Source organism: Quercus lobata, chromosome 2, assembly GCF_001633185.2.
Source record: "Quercus lobata isolate SW786 chromosome 2, ValleyOak3.0 Primary Assembly, whole genome shotgun sequence".
Classification (NCBI taxonomy): domain Eukaryota; kingdom Viridiplantae; phylum Streptophyta; class Magnoliopsida; order Fagales; family Fagaceae; genus Quercus; species Quercus lobata.
Window position 1 is genome coordinate 78,251,914 of NC_044905.1, and position 20,157 is coordinate 78,272,070.

Here is a 20,157-nt window from a genome sequence, read left to right on the forward strand (position 1 = left end):
GTGATTATGCAGAAGAAGGAGAAGAAAGCGCCGACAGTGGCAGAGCTGAGCTTGAACGAAGAAGAAGTTGAAGGTAGGGATGGCAGGGATTGTTAACGAGCAGTGGAGGCACTATGAATATGAAGAGGACTCATGAATTATTGGAGGTTAGCTTTGCTTTCCCAATTCTTTTGTTTTGAATTGTAAAATTGATTGGATAGTTTATGTGTAGTTATTAAAGTTTGTGTTTTTTTTTTTTTTTTGTTTGATAAGTATTAAAGTTTGTGTTGTTATAATGCTTGAATTACAATCGAATTCTTGAAATAGTGTGTTAGTGGAAATTGGAGATTGTAAGTGCCTAAGTGGAAAGGAAATGAAAGTGGGATAGAGTTGTACAGGTACTTTTTAGTAAGACTAATTTTGAATTACAATTAAGGTTAGAAATATAATTTATTTATAAATGATTGGATTGCTTAGAAATTATACCATTAAATGTTTCAAAATATTTAGATACATTATCAAATCTATGACTATCTTCTATATAAACACCAATACTTTAGCCCTATTCCCATCACTTTTCTCCCAAATGCTATTTTTTATATTATACTGTAAAAGATTGTTATATTTAGTAGCTAATATAATTTTTTATGCTACATTTATGTCAAAATCTAAGTACAGGGCCTCTTTTTCTTTTTTAAATATAAATTAACTATAAGAATAACGTAGATCATATTAGACTTTATACAAAAAAGAGCTTCAATATCACAAAGTGTAGTTTATAAAGATGAGTATATATTGTACACAAAAAGAGGTCTAAAAGAACGGATTTATCCATATCTACACATTTGATGCACAAAAGGGAAGACAAAATTAATACATAATTGAGTAACAATTCTGTCTCTATCTGTCTTACATGATCTTCAAAATTTCATTTTTTTTTCTGACCTTTAGTGAAGTTCTCAAACACATATACATATTAATTTACTTGTCACAGTAGCGTATATTCATTCACTTTCATTTGGCAAATCAAAGATGGAAATAACATTAAATCTATTGTGCGTTTCTCCACAAACGTCATAGCTTGCAAATTTGAGATGAATAATGAACTCTTGGTCGGAAGAAAGCCTTACAATGTATTCTAAATTTTGTATTTCATCCCACCATTAGAGCAATAATGTGAGAATTTCATATATTTTCAAACATAATCAAAACAAGAGATTTATGAACTATTAAGCTATATCTTTATAAGTTTAACAAACAAATAAATAGAATTTTATAAGTGTGCCTGTATTATACCTTAGTGGTTGCTAGCATCAAAGTTTTCGATGTGCAATTCAAGAAATTTTATGCATTGTTTCCAAATATGATAGCTAGCAACGATCCAGTTTCATCACATAAATCAACTTCAATTTGACACCTAAAATGTAAAACGTATTCCAATAGTAAGAGTTATTTATGGAATTATTGACCAAAAGAGAGGTTCTATCTTTGATAGTGTACATTCCCAGGTTCAGCGACAGCATCTTCCTTGCAAAATAGGCATCGAAATGACTCATTATATTCAACACTAGTACCTTTGTTAAAGTTGTTGCAGGCCATATACCAAAATTTTTGGTCCAACTTTTTAGCAGTGATCGATGCTCTAACCCAAAAATTTACCTGTTTTATTCATTGTATGTAATTTTTGCCTTGTTACTCGCTGGGTTTTTGTGAAGATGGAATTTATATAATAGAGAGATAAAATTATATTACCATTTTAGGCAAAGTTGCGAGAGCACCAATATCTGTCAGATTTTCAATTGGTGGCTTTATAGAGATACTGGATGAAGATGCAACAACAAAAAAACGCATATGATTGTAAGTACTCCCATGTGCAGCAACAAAAGATTGTATCATTCCATTCAATTAAAAATTAAGTTTTTTTAAAAAAATTACATACAACCACCAAAGAATATGTCATTTTATTCTAGGAAAGGGACTCATTGGATTAAAATAACATGTGTAATCAAAATATAACATACAACTATAGCAATGATATTAATTATGAACATTAATCATGAAAAGGAGGATGTGAAGCAATTAATTAGAATAAGATGTTTGTTATAATTCAAATAAAAAGGTAAAATAAGATACGAAATATCATAGGAATTTATAATCTTAGGGAAGAAGTTCATAACAAATTGAAAATTTACCATTCTTCCAATGCAGTTGCTTTAAAATGATTTGGATTTATGATAAAGGAGCTGGATGGCTCGGTTGACAGAGAGATTCCTACAATGAATATAAATATCTTATGCAATAGGTGTTTCAAGTTCATAAAGAAAAAAGATTTTGGAAATCTTTTACCATTATGCGAAACCACTTTCAGTCTCATTGCTATAATAACAAGTTTGCGATTGATAACTTCCAAAATAGTTGTTGATTCATTCGCGATGAACTGGTCCCACATTATTAGACCAACAGGCTTAAGGCTGAAACATATAAATCCAATTATAGTAATCAGTATTTGTGTAGTACTTAGACCATATTTCATTATAATGAATATAAGTTTAATAATTATGCTTTAAAAATATTATTGTTGTTATTTTTCTTGGCTATTTATATAAACTAATTAGATTGAAGCAAATAAAATGTAGAATGAAAATAATCACATGCAAAAACATGAAGATATTAATTAATAGATCATATAGTTGATCAATGAGAGTGAATTCTTGAATCGTTGAAGGTCCAGTTCTCATTTGAAGCTGTCGAGGCAGTTGGACAGCGATCGCAAGAGCAATGACATCTAACATATTAAACACTGTGATATGGAGACAAAAGTCTAGAGAATTGTGGCTCAAACTTGGGGATAAAAACTCAAAGTTTTTTCACTTGTCTACCATCATTCGAAGAAGAAGCAACAATATAGATGCTATAAAAAATGAAGATGGGTCATGGATCCATGAGTCTAGCCAAATCAGGAATCAATTCCGAGATAATTTCATAAATCTATTCACAGAAGGTGATATATGTTTTCCTGAGACTCTTGAATATTTGGTGCTGCCTTGCATCACTGAGGAAGAAAATGAGAGCTTACAAAACATCCCATCTCCAGATGAGATCAAAGCTGCCCTGTTTCAGATGCCGGATTTAAAGGCACCAGGCCCAGATGGCTTCCCGGCGCTCTTCTATAAGCAACTATGGCCTACAGTAGGAAATGATGTCATTAAGGCAGTCTCTTCCTTCTTTGCCAGGGGTTCAATGCCAAAAGAGGTAAATAGCTCTCTAATTGTTCTCATCCCTAAGTTATCTAACCCCACCACTGTTAATCATTTCAGACCAATCAGCCTTTGTAACGTGGTATATAAGATCATTTCAAAGCTCTTGGTGGAAAAGCTTCGACCGCTTCTTGATAAATTGATATCGCCTACCCAATCAGCCTTCATTCCAAACAGGTGGATAGCAGAGAACCAAATTATTGTCCAAGAAATTCTTCATAGCTTTAAGACTCGCAAAACAAAGCTAGGCCTTATGGCAATCAAACTTGATCTCCAAAAGGCGTACGATAGAGTAAATTGGAAGTTCTTGGAAGCAGTCCTTCTTCATTTTGGGTTCAATGAAACTTTCACAAGGTGGATCATTGCTTGTGTATCCTCGGTTTCTTTTGAAGTGGTTGTTAATGGGGGCAAATCAGAGTGTTTCAAGTCGAGTAGGGGGCTGAGGCAAGGGGATCCACTGTCCCCATACCTATTTATCTTGGGACAAGAAGTGCTATCAAGACTTATAGAGCATGAACTCAGGCTGAAAAATATCGCCGGAATAAAATCCAGTATCAGTGGGCCTACGATCTCCCATGTTATGTATGCCGACGACATCATTTTATTCACAAAGGCCTCTAAAAAAGATGCAGAAAGTTTAGTGAGAACGCTGGAGAAGTACTGTAGCTGGTCTGGCCAATCCATTAACAGAAGCAAATCGGGGGTTTTCTTTTCAAAGCATACACAAAGCCAAGTCCGAAGATCCATAAAAGGAATCCTCTTGGTGAAAAGCCTAAAAAGGGATGCAGTATACCTGGGTGCACCATTGTTCCTTTCAAGGGCCCCTTCTAAGGACTTTGCATTCCTTGAAGATAAGCTTGAAGCGAAACTGTCGGGATGGAGAAGCAATTGTCTGTCATGGGCAGGGAGAAGGACTTTAATTAACTCTGTGGCACAATCTATGCCAATATACACCATGTCCTCATTCAATATTCCAAACAAAGTGTGCAACAACTTGGATGCCCTAACTAGAAGGTTCTGGTGGAAGCCTAAACAAAAGGAGGGAAGATTTCTGGCTTGGAAAGCTTGGGACAGCTTATGTTGTCCAAGAAAGAGTGGTGGTTTGGGGTTCAAAAAAGCCAAAAACATAAACTCTGCATTACTGGCAAAGTTGGCATGGATGATAGCATCCAAGAGAGATAGCCTCTGTATGAGGATTCTCAGAGCAAAATATAAGGTAAAAGATGATTGGCTTAGGGCGGAAGCGTCTAAGTATGCATCCCCCACTTGGAAAGCAATTGAGAAAGCAAGGGAAGTAGTCAGAAGGGGAGCTTGCTTCCTCATTGGAGATGGTGAATCAATTGATGTTTGGGTAGACCCTTGGGTTCCATGGATTGAAGGCTTCATCCCAGCCCCAAAAGTTGAGTCAAACTGTCTGTTGCCCATGAAAGTAGCTGAGCTTATTGATTTTGAGCTTCACACTTGGAAGACTACCATGGTTCAGGATATCTTTAACCCCATTTCAGCTCAAACAATCCTATCCATTCCCATCCCTATCAGGCTGAGGCCAGATAAGCTATTGTGGATTCCAGACTCCAAAGGTCTTTTCTCAGTCAAATCTGCTTATAAGGAGCTGTTGGCTAATCCCCCTTCCCAAGCTGCCACCGTAGTTAAATGGTCAAAGCTTTGGAAATTGAGAGGTCCGGAAAGAATCAAAATGTTCCTCTGGAGAATTGCAGTAAATGCTCTCCCCACGAGAGAAAACTTAATGAGCCGCATGGATATTTCTGAGCCATGGTGTGTACTCTGTAACTAGGAGGTGGAATCTGCTGCTCATCTTTTCCTTAAATGCCCTGCAGCCAAGGCGATTTGGTTCTCTGCATGCTGGGGTTTCAAATCAGATGAAGCTCACTTAGCTCTTCCTAGTGACATCATTAAGGTAATTTTGGAACCTCCTCCGGCCCTCTGTCAAATGCAAGATATGTGGCTAGTATCCCTAAATATGGCTCTTACTATGGAGGAAATTTGGTGCATTCGCAATGCTGTTATACACCAAAACGGTACTGTTGACCTCCAGGCTTCCATAAGCAGGATTGGGAAAAAACTGAATGAATGTGCTAAGGTTTTCTTCATCCCTCAAGCGCCTTTAGCTGAACAACCAGTGGTGCACTGGTCTCCCCCTCCTTTGGGATATACCAAACTCAATGTGGATGCGGCCATTTCTCAGAACAACTCAGCCTTAGCGGTCATTGCTAGAGATGCTCATGGTCGTGTGTTGAAGGCCTGGTCTAAGATTCTGCCAAAGAGATCCCCGCTCTCTGCTGAAACCGAAGCCATTTTGTGGGCTCTGCAGCTTGCTAAAAGTGAGGCTTGGAGTGAGATCATTCTGGAAAGTGACTCAAAGAATAGCATTGATGCAATCATGGACTGCACGTCTTGTCCCCTTTGGTCTATCTCCTCCCTGGTTTCGGACATTTGTTTCCTGGCTAAGTCTTTTGATTCTTGTCAGTTTTTTTGGATTAGTAGAATCTGTAATTCTGCTGCCCATGAGGTAGCAAGGTTTGCTTTAGTGTCTTTAGTGTCTTTCAGTTTGGTCTCGGAAAATCTTCCAGCTAGTGTGGCTAGTGCTTGTAAGGAAGATGCTTGTTTTTGTTAATTTCATTTCTTTCAATGATATTGCAGCTTATCAAAAAAAAAAAAAAAACACTGTTGTTTTGTGAATAAACATTATGTTAAAGAGAGGTTTTGAATTTAAACTTTACAAATCTTACCAATAGGGTCATCAAAGTCAATGAATTTGTGGAATTCATCAAAAGGAACAAAACTATAATCTGTTGTATGAAATAAAATCTCATCCTCTAATATATCCTCAATAACAGTTCTTGTATTGATTATCCACTGATAGTTATGGTCAACAAAACAAAGTTTTGGAGGAATTGGTTTGACAAGTGCGTTGGTGATAAAATACGTCCTTGCTTGGATCAACGTATCCTCATGAAGTTGAATGTCATGACCAAACAGTACAGCTTGCACTCGGTTGCCCTGTATATAGATATTAAAAAAAAAAAAATCAAATGAATGAAGGATTGATTCAAATTCTATAAAGACTGAAATGAAGATGTACATTATTTGGTCAAATTGATTTATAAAAGAATCTAAGCTTAAAACCAATTAGTTAGAAGCTATATTCATTTTAAATTGTATTGAATTTTCGTTCTTGTACTTTTGAAACAGTAAAGAAAATTTAAATAAATGGTGCCTATATAAAAGCGTGAAGAAAAATTTATACTCTGACAATATTGTGTTCTTATTACGTTATAATAAAATTGGTAAGAGATGTGTATATCTTATTACAAAAGAATTTTAAAGTTGTCTATAATCTTAAGTTACAATATTTTTTTTAGAGCATTCTTATCAAGGGTGCTATAATTGCTAAAATGCAATTTTTTGCATTTATAATCACAAAAATTTACTTCATCAAAGATGAAGTATGCTAAAAAATTTGACATCTTGCTACATTGAGCTCTCATTTTTTAGACCGCACTGTAGCAAGGATAAGCTAGGATCTAAGACTCCGGTCTCTCTCTGTCTCCCTCTTTCTCACTAAGCTACAATTTGTCTCTGGCAACTAGTGTGGATAGGGGTTCAGCGAAATCGATGTAGAAGATGAGGTCAAATTTTTGGTTCATGGGTCTCTACTGTTAATCAGGGTGGCTGGGTTGCGATGGTTCGGCAAACGTGGCTGGGTTTCGACAGGTGTAGCTGGGTTTGGGTGGGTTTTGTGATTTGATTTTGGGTGAGAAATTTCTTCAAATATGCTCTTTCTGATTTTGTGTCTATGATTTCTAATATGGGTTTGTGATTTGTGGGTCTCTGTTATGGGTTGAGTTCGTCGCTTTTCACCAATGGTGGGTTGTTTTGATTTTGTGATTTTGGTTGTTTTGTGGGTTTGTGCTTTGATTTTAGTGTGTGTGATTTGATTTGTGATTTGGCGGGTTTCTGAGTTTTTGTTGTGATTTAATTTTGGTTGAGTTTTGGCCACATTAGTGGTTATGATTTGATTTTGGCTAGGTTTCAGTAGTGATGCGTGGTTGGACTTTTAGCCTACCCATACACTTTTAGCCTACTCATGTACTTAAGAGTGAAGATGGTAATTTAACTAAAAGGGCAACACAGTTGCCTGCACTATAAAGCTGAAACGGTTGGTAGGACCATAGAGTTGAGAATAAAAAGACTAAAAAACCCCCCACTTTCTTTACCTATCATGTACTTAAGAGCGAAGATGGTAATCTATATATATATATATATATATATAAAACCAAAACTTTTGAAACTTCCATAATTTTCCACATCAGCGTAATATTTAAATACAATATTTAAATTAAAAACCGAAACTTTTGAAACTCCCACAATTTTCCACATCAGCACAATATTTAAATACAATATTTAAATTAAATTAAATTTTCCACCTCATCACTGTTTTCTTTTTCCAATGCAAATTAGACTTCTAGCCGAATAAGGACACTCTCCCACCGCCTCTACTCTCTCCTATTTAAGAATTGCTTGGGTAGAAAACCTAAGCCCCAAAATACAATTTTCTTCTTAAAACTTATTTTTCTTCAAGATTTTTTTTGAGGGCGGCTCATGCTTCACAATTCACATATTCCACTTATGTATTGAACTCCTCTCCTTCTTCGGTCAATACATCAAGGTTAGGGTTATTTGATTTGTTCAATAAAAATTATAGATTTGTTGCTTTTTCTTATAAGTTTGTCAATTGTTGTTTTGTTTATTTAATTGCTGGGCCTGAATCTTTTAATTAAATCTTCAAATTTTTTTAACCTTTTAAAAGTTTTAATATTTTGAATTTTAACATTTAAAAGGTAACTCATATTTCTCTAATATTTCTATGTTATGTAGACATATTTTTTTTGCTTATTATATTTCTCCATTGTGTAGTCACATAATTTTTGTTTTCTTTTAATAAATTCTTGGCTCAAAATCTTCTAATTGTTTGGTTTACATATGAATTTTTAAGTTCATTTTTTTCAATACATTTAATTGTCTGGCCAATTTCAATAGTAGAAAAGCTATAATCATGGACTCCCTTCTTTCTATTTTATTTCTCTATTGCGTAATTATATATATATATATATATATATATATATTTATTGTTTTATTTCAATACTTTTGAAGCTTTGAATCTTCTGATTTTTTTTTTTAAAATTTTTTTTGGCCTTTTAAAAGTTTTAACATCATAACTTTTGGGTTTTATTTTTTCTATTATCAGAAATTATCTAGAAGATTTCAATGAATATCCATGGATTATTCTTTTTGAGGGTAACCCATCTTTATCTTATATTTCTATTCCTAACTTTTTTTTCCTATATTTTTTCTTTAATTGTCTGTGTTTACGTCTCTTTTGTTTTTTTTATTTTTACTTTCATAGCGTATGTACATGTTGTGTATGTTCTTTGATTCTTTCTTTAATGATTTTTGTGTGAGTATGTGTCATTGTATCTGGGTACTTAGACAAAATCTATAAAGACTAAAGATACTTTTTTTTTTTTTTAATGAATCCTGTGTTTTTCATGACTTTAGTGAGTCATATTCTTAATGATTGAAATGGTTTTGTTTGACGTGGATTTTGTTCATATTGGTTTCAAAGTTTATTTCTTTATTTCTTGACTTATATTATAGATTGTAATATATTTATTCATCAAACTGTTTAGTTGAGTTTGTTTTCGAAATTGTTTTCAGCGTTGGACATTTTCTTGAAGCATGTTGGTATCATATATTAAAATACTGTTAAGTTGATAATAAGAATAATAATAATAATATAGTTTAATAAATGTCTGAAACGTATAGCTGGTAACAAATGTTTTAGCTATATGATTTTATTTTACAAATTCAATTTTGGTGTTGTAGTAAAATAAACAAAAATTAAATTATATATTGTTCTCAATACATTTTTCGTGCATCGCACGAGTTAGCGACTAGTTTAACTAAAAAAACAACCCAACTAGCTGCATTATAAAGCTGAAATGGCTGGCAGCACCACAGAGTTGAGAATAAAAAGTCTAAAAAGCCCTCACTTTTTATCTAGCTAACAAATGAAGTTACAAGCAATAAGGTAATTTGCACCAAATGTGTCAGTAGAAACGTAAATATACCTGTACATGTCTGGCAACCAACACTATAAACATGAAAACAAAAAGACAAAAAAGGGCCCATTTGTATTTAGCTCACAAATGAAGTCAGGAACAATTAAGTAATTTCAATCAAATGTGGATGTTTTTAGAGTTTCAAAGAGTCTGTTAGACTTCAAAGTTCTTTTTGCTGGGCTTCAAACTTCTTCTTGTCGTTTTAACATTTCTGAAGTCGTTTTGTCAAACAAGCACCTCAACTGTTCTTTTTTATATAGAGAATAAAAATTAGAGGTTAGACCTTGCTGCAATGATAATTATCAAAAACTGACTTATTATTATTATCACTATTATTATTTATTTTTAATTTTAATTCATGGTGTGCCAAAAGCTCTGCCATGAGTACATTTTTCATGCCCTGGCCATGGTTTGTTGGTACAGGTTCTGGACTGGATCATACCAGCGTGTTTAGGAGTTTTTTGGTTCGAGTTATGCTCTTTGCAAAAATGCTATACCACCCAAGGGTGCCTCGTGCCATGAGTACTATAGATTCAAGTGAGCCGGGTTTTGTTCGTAAAAAAAAAGTACATTTTTTATTAAATAAAATAATTTGGTCCAAGTCAAACACCGCACCCACCACCAAGTCCACCATTGACACTGTTGACTTTGCCTTGAACCTTCATATGCCCTAATGGCCTGTTTGGAAGTTTAGAGAGGGAGGAGAGTAGAGGGGAGGAGAGTAGTGGGGAGGAGAGTAGAGGGGAATGATTCCCCTCCATCTTGTTTGGATGTTTTTAAAATTAGTAAGGGGAAAGGGAGTAATTAGCCCTTCCCCTTGTTTGGATGTTTTAAAAAATAGAAAAGAAATGAGAGGAAATGATTAAAATAGACAGATTTACCCCTATTTGAAAATGAACTTGTAACATTGATTTATGATTAATTTATTAGTTTTGTAAAGTTTTGAACTTGATTATCATTTGTCCAAATCATAAAATATGTTAGTGATTTTTTTTTAAGAAAAATAAATAGATAAAAAATGTTTCAAAAAAAAAAAAACAATTTATACACCTAAAAACTAAAAAAAAAAGAGTAAAAATCAGTCAAAATTGAACTGTTACCTGAATATTTGAAAACAAAGCGTTCATATCAGTTTTAATAAAATACTAAACATCGCCAAATTTAGTAGGTTTTTTAAAACTCTAACCAAAATCCAAATTCCCATTTTTTTCCCACATTTTCTGAGCAACCAAACGCAGGCACAAGTAGAGGAAAAAAAAAAAATTCACAGAAACACAAGCCAAATCCCCCAAAACGCACACAACCAAAAAAAAAAAAAAACGAAATCCTGGAGAACGAAGAGCAAGCAAAGCGAGATCCTCTTCATCGTCGGGATAGTTCACCGGAATCAAAGGGGAGTCGCCGTCGTGCTTCATCGGCAACTGGACCGGCGGGTCAACGACCGTGGTTTAGGTCGGCGATGAACTCGATCGCGGCGGCGTGAGATTTGTACTTGACTTCGACGGCGAGTGGTGAAAGCCGGCAGTGAAGTCATCACCATGAACGGTCACCTGTTGCGACTGCGAAGGTTGATCGGAGCCTCCTCCAGCTCTCGCCGAAGTCGACGCCGACGACGACGCCATGTTCTCCGACCAAATCCAACCTAAATCTCAAAATCCAAACACCTTTTACACAAAGCTCAAATCTAAAATGGTGAAGCTTAAACAAAAACAGTGTGAAGAGAAATTGCTTCATTAACCTCAAATTTTCTAGGGAAACAAACAAATTCGTCTTGTAATTTTGTTAATATATCAAGGGCAAATTAGGTAATTTATATTTTTAATAATTTATGTGATCTACTCTCCCTCCAAATCTCTCCAATTTTGGGGAATTAAAAATGAGGGGTTGGAGGTAGTTGAAACCCCTCCAAATCCCTCCCCCTTCTTCCTTAAAAACCTTCCAAACAAGGTAATTAAACTACTCTCCTTCACTCTACTCTACTCCCCCTCTACTTTTTAACATCCAAACAGGCCATAAGGTTTTATTTATTTTCGGTAAGTCAGATAAAATAGCATAAAATTAAGAATTATTAGACCCAGCATATTTTGATTGGTGGAACATGAGTGAACAGATAACGTCTGACAAATGATATTGATTGTCGTTGCAGTAGTTGCAGTCAAGTTAAGCAGTCAAACAGGATCATTAACATATTTATTTTTATGCCCGAAAGAAGAGTTGTTTAGATATAGCCTATATATGCTAGTCATTCCATCACTCTTTCCTTGTCCGGTGTCCATTTTGCCTTTCTTTCCTTCTACCACCATATACATGTTCCAGATAATGGGTGTAAGCTGGGCTTGCTATAGTCTTTTCCTTTACCTTGCTTTTTTTTTTTTTTTTTTTTTTCTAACTCCTTTTCCCACCTTAGTGACTGCCCTGCCAGCTTATGGTTATCTGCCTGTAAACTATCGTATTTCATGGACCAACATAAAGCCTACTGGTGATTTTGTAAACTCTCCTACTTTATGGACTGACAGAGAGCCTACTGGCAATTTTAACAAACCCTATGCTGGAATCATAGTTGCCAGTAGATACTTCTCCTATACTGACTATGGATCTGCTTGTGGTTGTGGTTTCTTCTGTAATCAAACGTGCAACAGCTCTCTCTTTGCCCTATTCCGAATTTATTTTTTAAGCAGCAACAATTCGATATTAACATTTAACAGACGCTTCAAATGTAGTATGGTCTGCTAATCTAAACAATCCAGTTAGATATAATGCGACTTTGAAACTCGCTTCAGAAAGAGATTTAGTATTACAAGATGCTGATGGAACTATAGCTTGGTCCACAAACATCGGCAACAAATCTGTGGCTGGCCTACACTTAATTGACACGTGCAACCTCATGCTCTTGGATGAAAATAATACTACAATTTGGCAGTGTTTTGATTATCCAACAGACACGCTAGTTCTTGGGCAAAAGTGGGTGGCAGGGCAGCAACTCACTAGTCTTTTGGAATCAATGTTCATGTTTTACAGAACCTAAGATTCCAACAAAGTGCTACTAAAGGTATATGATTAAAGCTTGACCCATTTAATATAAAACAAAAGTCAGGCGGCAGGAACTTGACCCAGTTTATATTGAGCTAAGAGAGGAAAAATAAAAACTAAAAACAGTGAGATAGCCGTAGAAGCGGGGACAGATGAAATAGAAACAGAGCTGTAGTGTTGCCAACGTTGCGATGGAAAGAAACCGCAGCAAATACTAAATAGTGATGACTGATGATGATGATCAGGGAGATACATCTCAGAGAGAAAGAGAAAGGGAGAGAGATAATTCCCAAAAATAATGAAACTTGAAAGTTTTTACATTGTGAAATCTCTTGCCGAATGCCGACCCGCCGATTCAATTCGCAGATGAAATTATGAAATTTGAACAGAGTACGGGGTTAACGGAAAGAGCTAACGATGTTAAAATTTGTGGGTGAGTTGGAATAACGCGGCAAGTAAACTGATGCCCTTTCAAAAATAAAATAAAAAACAAGTAAACTGATGTCATACCTTTTTTTTTTTTTTTTAGTAATGTGTCTTCTCTCTATTGGCTGGGACTACACCTAAGAATTTCCTACCAAACGCGCGCGGTGTGTCTTCTCTACCGGATACAAGTCTTACAAGATATAATTTTTCCAACACGTGGACTGAAGTTGATTTTGTGAGTCAACCAGCAAAAGTGCGCGCGAACAAAAAGTAATGTGGAGTGATTTGCCGACTAACTGTGTTCAAGACTCAAGTCGTTACGGAAGTTGTATTCCACCACCACAAGTTGATCGTTAACTTAATCTCTTGCTGTCTATGCTTGTCATTCCATCCCCTTAATTTTCTAGCTTGTCCACTCCCCGCCTTTCTTCTGTCACTGCTCTGTGTGTTATAGACAATTAATTAATGGGTATAAGCTGCTGGGTTTGCTGTGGTTTTCTTCTTTACCTTGCTCTTTTTCTAACACCTTTTCCCATCTTAGTGACGGCCGAGCTGCCGAGGCCTCACAGTTATCAGATTGCCAACTCTTCTACTTCATGGACTAACAGTCTTTCCACTCCTGATTCTTTGAAATTGGATGATGGATCATTTGTGAGAATAATATATACTACACAGTGGCGGTGCCACGTACAGGTGACCTGAAAAAAATTAAAAAAAAAAAAAATTATATTTAATCTATGCTAAGAACACCCTCATCCCAAAATTAGGAACACCCTCAATCAAAAAATTAGGAATACCCTCAAATTAAATAATAAAAAAAAAAAATTATCTGTCCTATTTTCAAGCCAAAAAAAAAAAAAAAAACCCAAAAAAAATTTTGAACTAAAATCTGAAAAAAAAAAAAAAAAAAAATTGTTAACAGAGCCAAGCCCACTGCCCATGGCAAGCCAAGCCCACGGCAAACCCGGAAAGCCCAACATAATACGGAGGTAGCAAACTGCAAACCCATGGATTCTCACCCAAAAAAAATAAAAATAAAAAAATAACAGAGCAAATCAGAAATCAAACCATGGTCATGTCGTTGGCAGAGATCAAGACAGTCTATACTCTATACAAAGCAAAAGCAAATCAAACCCCATTACCCAACACTGCAATACAAAGGCGTTTATAAAAAAAAAAAAAAAGAAACCAAATACAGAGCAAAAGAGAAACAAAATACAGAGCAAAAAAGAAACCCAAAACCCAGAGCAAACCAAACCCATGGTGGCGCCGCCACTGCTCGCAGGCGCAACTCGCTCTGTGACCTCTGCCGCTCCTCGTCTAGTCGTCGTCCCTCGCTCGCCCGTCGTCGTCGCTTGTCGCCCGCCGTCGTCGCTCGTCGCTGGCCTGTCGTCGCTTGCCCGTCGTCGTAGATCAGAACGGTCTCACCGTCTCAGCTGCTCCGGTGCTCGGCTAGTCGGCCTCAAGGTATTTCTCTCCCTTTTTCTCTCTGACTCTCTCTCTCTCTCTCTCTCTCTCTCTCTCTCTCTCTCTCTCTCACACACACACACACTGAAATGAAAACCATGAAATGAAAAAGTCTGATGCCTCTCTCTCTCTTTATTCTAGTCTTTAAGTCAGTAACTCTCTCTCTCTCTCTCTTTTGAACTGTAATACTCTGATTGGCTGGGCTATCGAATCTTTACTCTTTCTCCTTTTTTTTTTGGAACCAATCTTTACTTTTAACTTTATATTGCTTTTTGTCTGTTTTTTTGGCTTTATCTTATAGCTTTATTCGTTGCCTTTGCCTGTTGGGCAGTGACTCAGTGTGTGTTGCTGATTAGTAATATGTATTGTGATTGTGAAATTTTCTGATTGGCAAGTTGTGATTGGGGGATGATTTGTGCTTGTCTGTTGAGTGGGGTAGGGATAAATGGGCTGATGGGCAGTGGGCACATGGGGCCGGGTAGTAAATAATAATTAAAGCAGTGTAATGTGTTGCACATTACACTGTTTTTATTATGCTGCACATGAGATATATAATGTTTAGCTCTTTTAGTGTAATGTGCACAAGGAACTAAACAATATAACAAATTAAAGTAATATAGTTTATTGTTACGCTAAATAACAATAATTAAAACAATATAATTAATCAATACATTATAAAAGACAAATAAATTAAATTATATTAGGCTAAATAATAATTAATAATTTTATAATTAATGAAACAATAATGTAACAAATTATAATTTATAAAAGACAAACAAATTAATAAAACAACTAAATAACAATAATTAATAATTTTATTAATATTTCAAATAAACTTATAGTTTTTTGTTTATTCTTTTGCTAGAATTATAGACAAATATTTGATAAGAAAACCACGTACTCAAGATTCAGCTCCTGCACAAGATTCATCTTCATCTTCTAAGCGAATTCGTGTTGACTTTAACTTAGAGAATCTTCCTTCAGATCCTGGGCTACGAGAATAAATATCATCTTATCATCCTAATCATCATGATGAAATAAGAAGATATTATTTAACAAAAGGCCCTTGTCAACCTGTTTTACACAGTGATGATTACCCTATATCTTATTTTTCTGGAAAGCCCCGTCGATTTTTATCCAAATGGTATAAAGATAGATACTGGTTGGAATATAGTATAGACAAAGATGCAATATTCTGTTTTTATTGCTACCTATTTGGGTAAGATGTTGGTATGCAAGGGGGAGGTGACACTTTTGTAACGAAGGGATTCAAACTTTGGAATCAGAAAGATAAGTTAAATTCCCATGTTGGAGGAGTTAATAGTGCTCATTACCAAGCTGTCCAGAAGAGTAATGATTTGTTGAAGGAAAAGTAACACATTCAAAATGTTTTTGTTAAGCAATCAAATCAAGATAAAATTAACTATCGGATTCAATTAAATGCAATAGTTGATTGCATAAGATTCCTTTTATGCCGAGGATTAGCTTTTCGTGGTCACGATGAATCTCAAGGTTCAAGTGATAAAGGAAATTTCCTTGAGCTTGTACAATTTTTGGGGGATCACAATGAATCTATCAATGAAGTGTTGCAAAAAGCTCCGAAAAATTGCAAGCTTACCCATCCTGACATTCAAAAAGATATTGTGAATGCAATTACACGTGAAACATCCAAAGCCATCATCAAGGATCTTGACAATGGGTTCTTTTCAATATTAGTTGATGAGTCACGTGATATCTCAGTGAAAGAACAAATGGCCCTCGTTCTTCGTTATGTGAACAAAGAAGGAATTATTATAGAGCGATTCCTTGGTATTGTGCATGTAGCAAGTACTACCGCTTTGTCACTCAAGCATGCTATTGAATGTTTACTTTGTGAACATAATTTCAGTTTATCGAACCTACGTGGGCAAGGTTATGACGGGGCTAGTAATATGCAAGGTGATATCAATGGTCTCAAAACTTTAATTTTGAAAGAGAACAAGTCAGCATTTTATGTCCATTGTTTTGCTCATCAACTTCAATTGACACTTGTTGCTGTTGCTAAAAATCACATTAACATTGCTGAATTTTTTTATGTGATTAGTAATTTAGTAACTGTTGTTGAAGGCTCTTGTAAGAGACGAGATGCTCTTCGAGATACACAATTTGCCAAAATTAAAGAAGATTTAGAGAATGGTGTACGTAGAAGTGGGCAAGGTTTGAATCAAGAAACAAATCTTAAACGTTCTGGTGATACACGTTGGGGATCATATTATGGGACCATTCTTAGTTTGATTTTGATGTTCTCTGCTGTTGTTGATGTACTAGAGATTATTGAAGAAGATGGCCTCTCTGACCAAAAAGTTGAAGCTCGATCTATTATGAGGTCAATTCTTTCTTTTGAATTTGTCTTTGCTCTACACTTGATGAAAAATATTTTAGGGATCACAAATGAGTTGTCAATAGTATTACCAAAAAAAAATCAAGATATAGTAAATACTATGGATCTTGTTAAAGTGTCTAAGTAACGGTTGCAAGTGATGGGAGATGATGGATGGGCATCTTTATTGGCTGAAGTATCTTTATTTTGTACCTCACATGATATTCCTATCTTGGACATGGAAGAGATATTTGTAGTTAGTGGGAGGCCGCGACGCAACACCCAACAAAATACAAATTTACATCATTATCGTGTTGAGCTATTCTACACAGTCATAGATATGCAACTTCAAGAGCTTAACAGCCATTTTTCTGAGGCGAATACCGATTTGCTACTTTGTATGGCTTGCTTGAATCCAAGTAATTCATTTGCGGCTTTCGATAAGGAAAAGTTGATACGTCTAGCTAAGTTCTATCCCTCTGATTTTCTTGGGACAGATATTTTGGCACTTGACTCTCAACTGCAGAATTATATTTTTGATATGCGCAGCAATGACTTCTTTTTAGAGTTTCAAGGAGTTAGTGAACTTGCTGAAAAGTTAGTGAGCACAAGAAAACACGAGACTTATCCATTAGTCTATTTGCTAGTGAAGCTAGCTTTGACCCTTCTAGTTGCTACTGCAACAGTAGAAAGAAGTTTTTCAGCAATGAAATATGTAAAGAATGAATTGCGCAATCGAATGGGAGATCAATGGATGAATGATTGCTTAGTTGTGTATATTGAAAAAGATGTAGCTTGTAGCATTGATAACGAGACTATTATGCAACGATTTCAAAATATGAAAACTTGTAGAAGGCAATTGTAAATTCTATGTATTTTTTTATTTTTTGATTGTTGTTGTTGTCAATATATAAAATTTTCTTTTTATTAGATTGTGTAATTTATGTTTATTGAGGAACACCCTGAAAAAATTTCCTGGAGTCACCATTGATACTACAATATTCTACTACTATACGGAAGCTGAGTATGTTTATTCTGGTTGTGGCTTCATCTATAATCGAACGTGCAACAGTTTTCTCTTTGCCATTTTCAGTTATTTTTACGAGAACAGCTATGGTATTCATGAGCATATTAGTCCAGAAATACGCTGGTCTGCTTACCCAAAGAATCCGGTTAGCATTAATGCGACTTTGAAGTTCACTTCAGAAAGAGGTTTGGTCTTACAAGATGCTAATGGAACTGAAGTATGGTCCACAAACATTAGCGGCAAATCTGTGGCTGGCCTAAACTTCACCAACAAGTGCAACCTAATGCTCTTGGATGACAATCAAGCAAAAATTTGGCAGTCTTTTGATCACCCAACAGACACGCTGGTTCGCGCGCGGGCAAAAGTTGGTGCCAATGAAGCAGCTCACTAGTCAAGGGGGATTGTTTTCCCTCTCTCTCACCAGTCAAGGTTTGTTTGCTTATAACAATTCTAATCCTCCTCAACCCTATTTTTATTATGAAGTTAACAACCTTTTCAACATCAGTTATTATAAGTTTCTGGATCAAAAGTTAGCTTTCTTTGAAGCTGATCTAGTACCTTACGCAATTGGTCAATTATTCTTTCGTTCGTCTCTGTACATGAGACTTAGGCCTGACGGACACTTGAGAGTGTTTGATGCACAATGGAAGCAAGTGTCCGATGTCCTCACACCATATATTGTTGACTGTGGCTACCCTACATTTTGCGGCAATTATGGAGTTTGTACAAACAGCTAGTGTACTTGTCTTGCACCCATAAATGGGACAAGCTATTTTCAGAAAATCAACGAGAAGCAGCCTGAGCTTGGATGCTCCCTGGTTACTCCCTTATCTTTTGAAGCTTCCAAAAATCAGGTTCTTTTAGAGTTCGAGAACATCACATACTTACCCCTTACAAAATACCGCCCAAATGTAAATATAGACCATCGAAGTATAAGTTTAGAGAGTTGCAAACAGGCTTGCTTAAAAGACTGTTCATGTAAAGCAGCTATTTCTAATTCAAGCAACCGTGTGGGGAGTTGCTATTTACAATCCCAAATTTTTTCCCTGATGTCCACTGATGAAAGACCAGAACTTTACTTTAAAGTATACATCAAGGTCCAAAATGTTCCTCCTAGAAAGCGAAAACATCAGCTTGAAACAATATTGGGATCAAGCCTCACATCCTTCTTTATTTTGTTTCTTTGGATTGGAATCTTTATTTTTCTATTTCGGAAAAAGGAAAATCCTGAAGTTGAGGAGTATTGTTTAGATCATGTAACAGGAATGCTCACAAGATATTCTTATGATGATATGCAATCCATGACAGAAAACTTCAATAAAGAGCTTGGTAGGGGAGGATTTGGCACAGTTTTTGAAGGTACTCTAATCGACAACACTAAAGTTACAGTGAAGCGTCTTAATGGGTTGAATCAAATCAAGAAATCATTTTTAGCTAAAGTTGAGACAATTGGCAGCATTCATCATTTCAACATGGTGAGATTGATTGGATTTTGTGCTGAGAAATCTCATAGACTTCTTGTTTATGAATACATGCCTAATGGATATTTAGATAGATGGGTATTTTAAAAAAATTGTGAGATGTTGCTTAATTGGCAACAAAGAAAGAAGATCATCATTGATGTAGCAAGGGGGTTAACTTATTTACAAGATGAATGCAGGCAAATGATAGTTCACTTGGATATAAAACCGCATAACATCCTCTTAGATGAGAATTTTAATGTAAAAATCTCTAATTTTGGGTTATCCAAACTAGTTGACCATGACCAAAGATAAGTTGTGACAACCATGAGAGGAACTCCTGGCTATATGGCTCCAAAATGGTTAAGTTCAGTAATTACAAAAAAAGTTGATGTCTATATCTTTGGAGTAATGCTCTTGGTGATATTGTGTGAAAGGAGAAATTTGGATCGCTCTCAACCAGAGGAAGCAATGCATTTACTTGATCTTTTCAGGAAAAATATCGAGGAAGATCGATTGTTGGATTTGGTTGATAAGTATAGTGAAGGTATGCAATTACATGGAGCTGAAGTTGTAAAAATGATGAGGCTTGTAGCATGGTGTTTGCAAAATGATTACACGAAGAGGCCTTCCATGTCCATGGTGGTTAAAGTCTTGGAGGGTGCTATGAATATTGAATCTGACTTAGATTATTTCTTCTTGAATCCACCTTTACCAAACATGAGAGCTGGAGTTGATGATCAAAAAGAGCATGTTGTTGTTGCTACTCCTTTATTACCTTCAATTCTATCAGGACCACGGTGACTTTAACTGTACCATGGATGCTTCACCAATGAGGTAATTTCCATACTTTTATTAAATTCTCTCTCCCAGTAATTAATATTAATTTTTTAAATTTAACAAGAGCTCTTAACATGAGTCATTCATGTGTTCATTTATTGGCAATAACATGGCTTCTCTGTTGACTTTTATTTGAAATTGTTGCAATGATGTATAAGCGTTTATTCTG

The 20,157-nt window shown here is 35.5% G+C and overlaps 1 protein-coding gene and 1 pseudogene across 1 annotated transcript; both read left to right on the forward strand.

Moving 5' to 3' along the window:
- Positions 1–2,757: 2,757 nt before the first annotated feature.
- Positions 2,758–5,871, forward strand: LOC115971522. The gene is made up of 2 exons (XM_031091496.1): positions 2,758–4,953; positions 5,032–5,871. Exons 1-2 carry the CDS (start codon positions 2,758–2,760, stop codon positions 5,869–5,871), a joined length of 3,036 nt encoding a protein of 1,011 aa, XP_030947356.1.
- A 12,416-nt stretch (positions 5,872–18,287) lies between these two features.
- On the forward strand, positions 18,288–19,952 carry LOC115971529 (annotated as a pseudogene).
- The last annotated feature ends 205 nt before the right edge of the window (positions 19,953–20,157 follow it).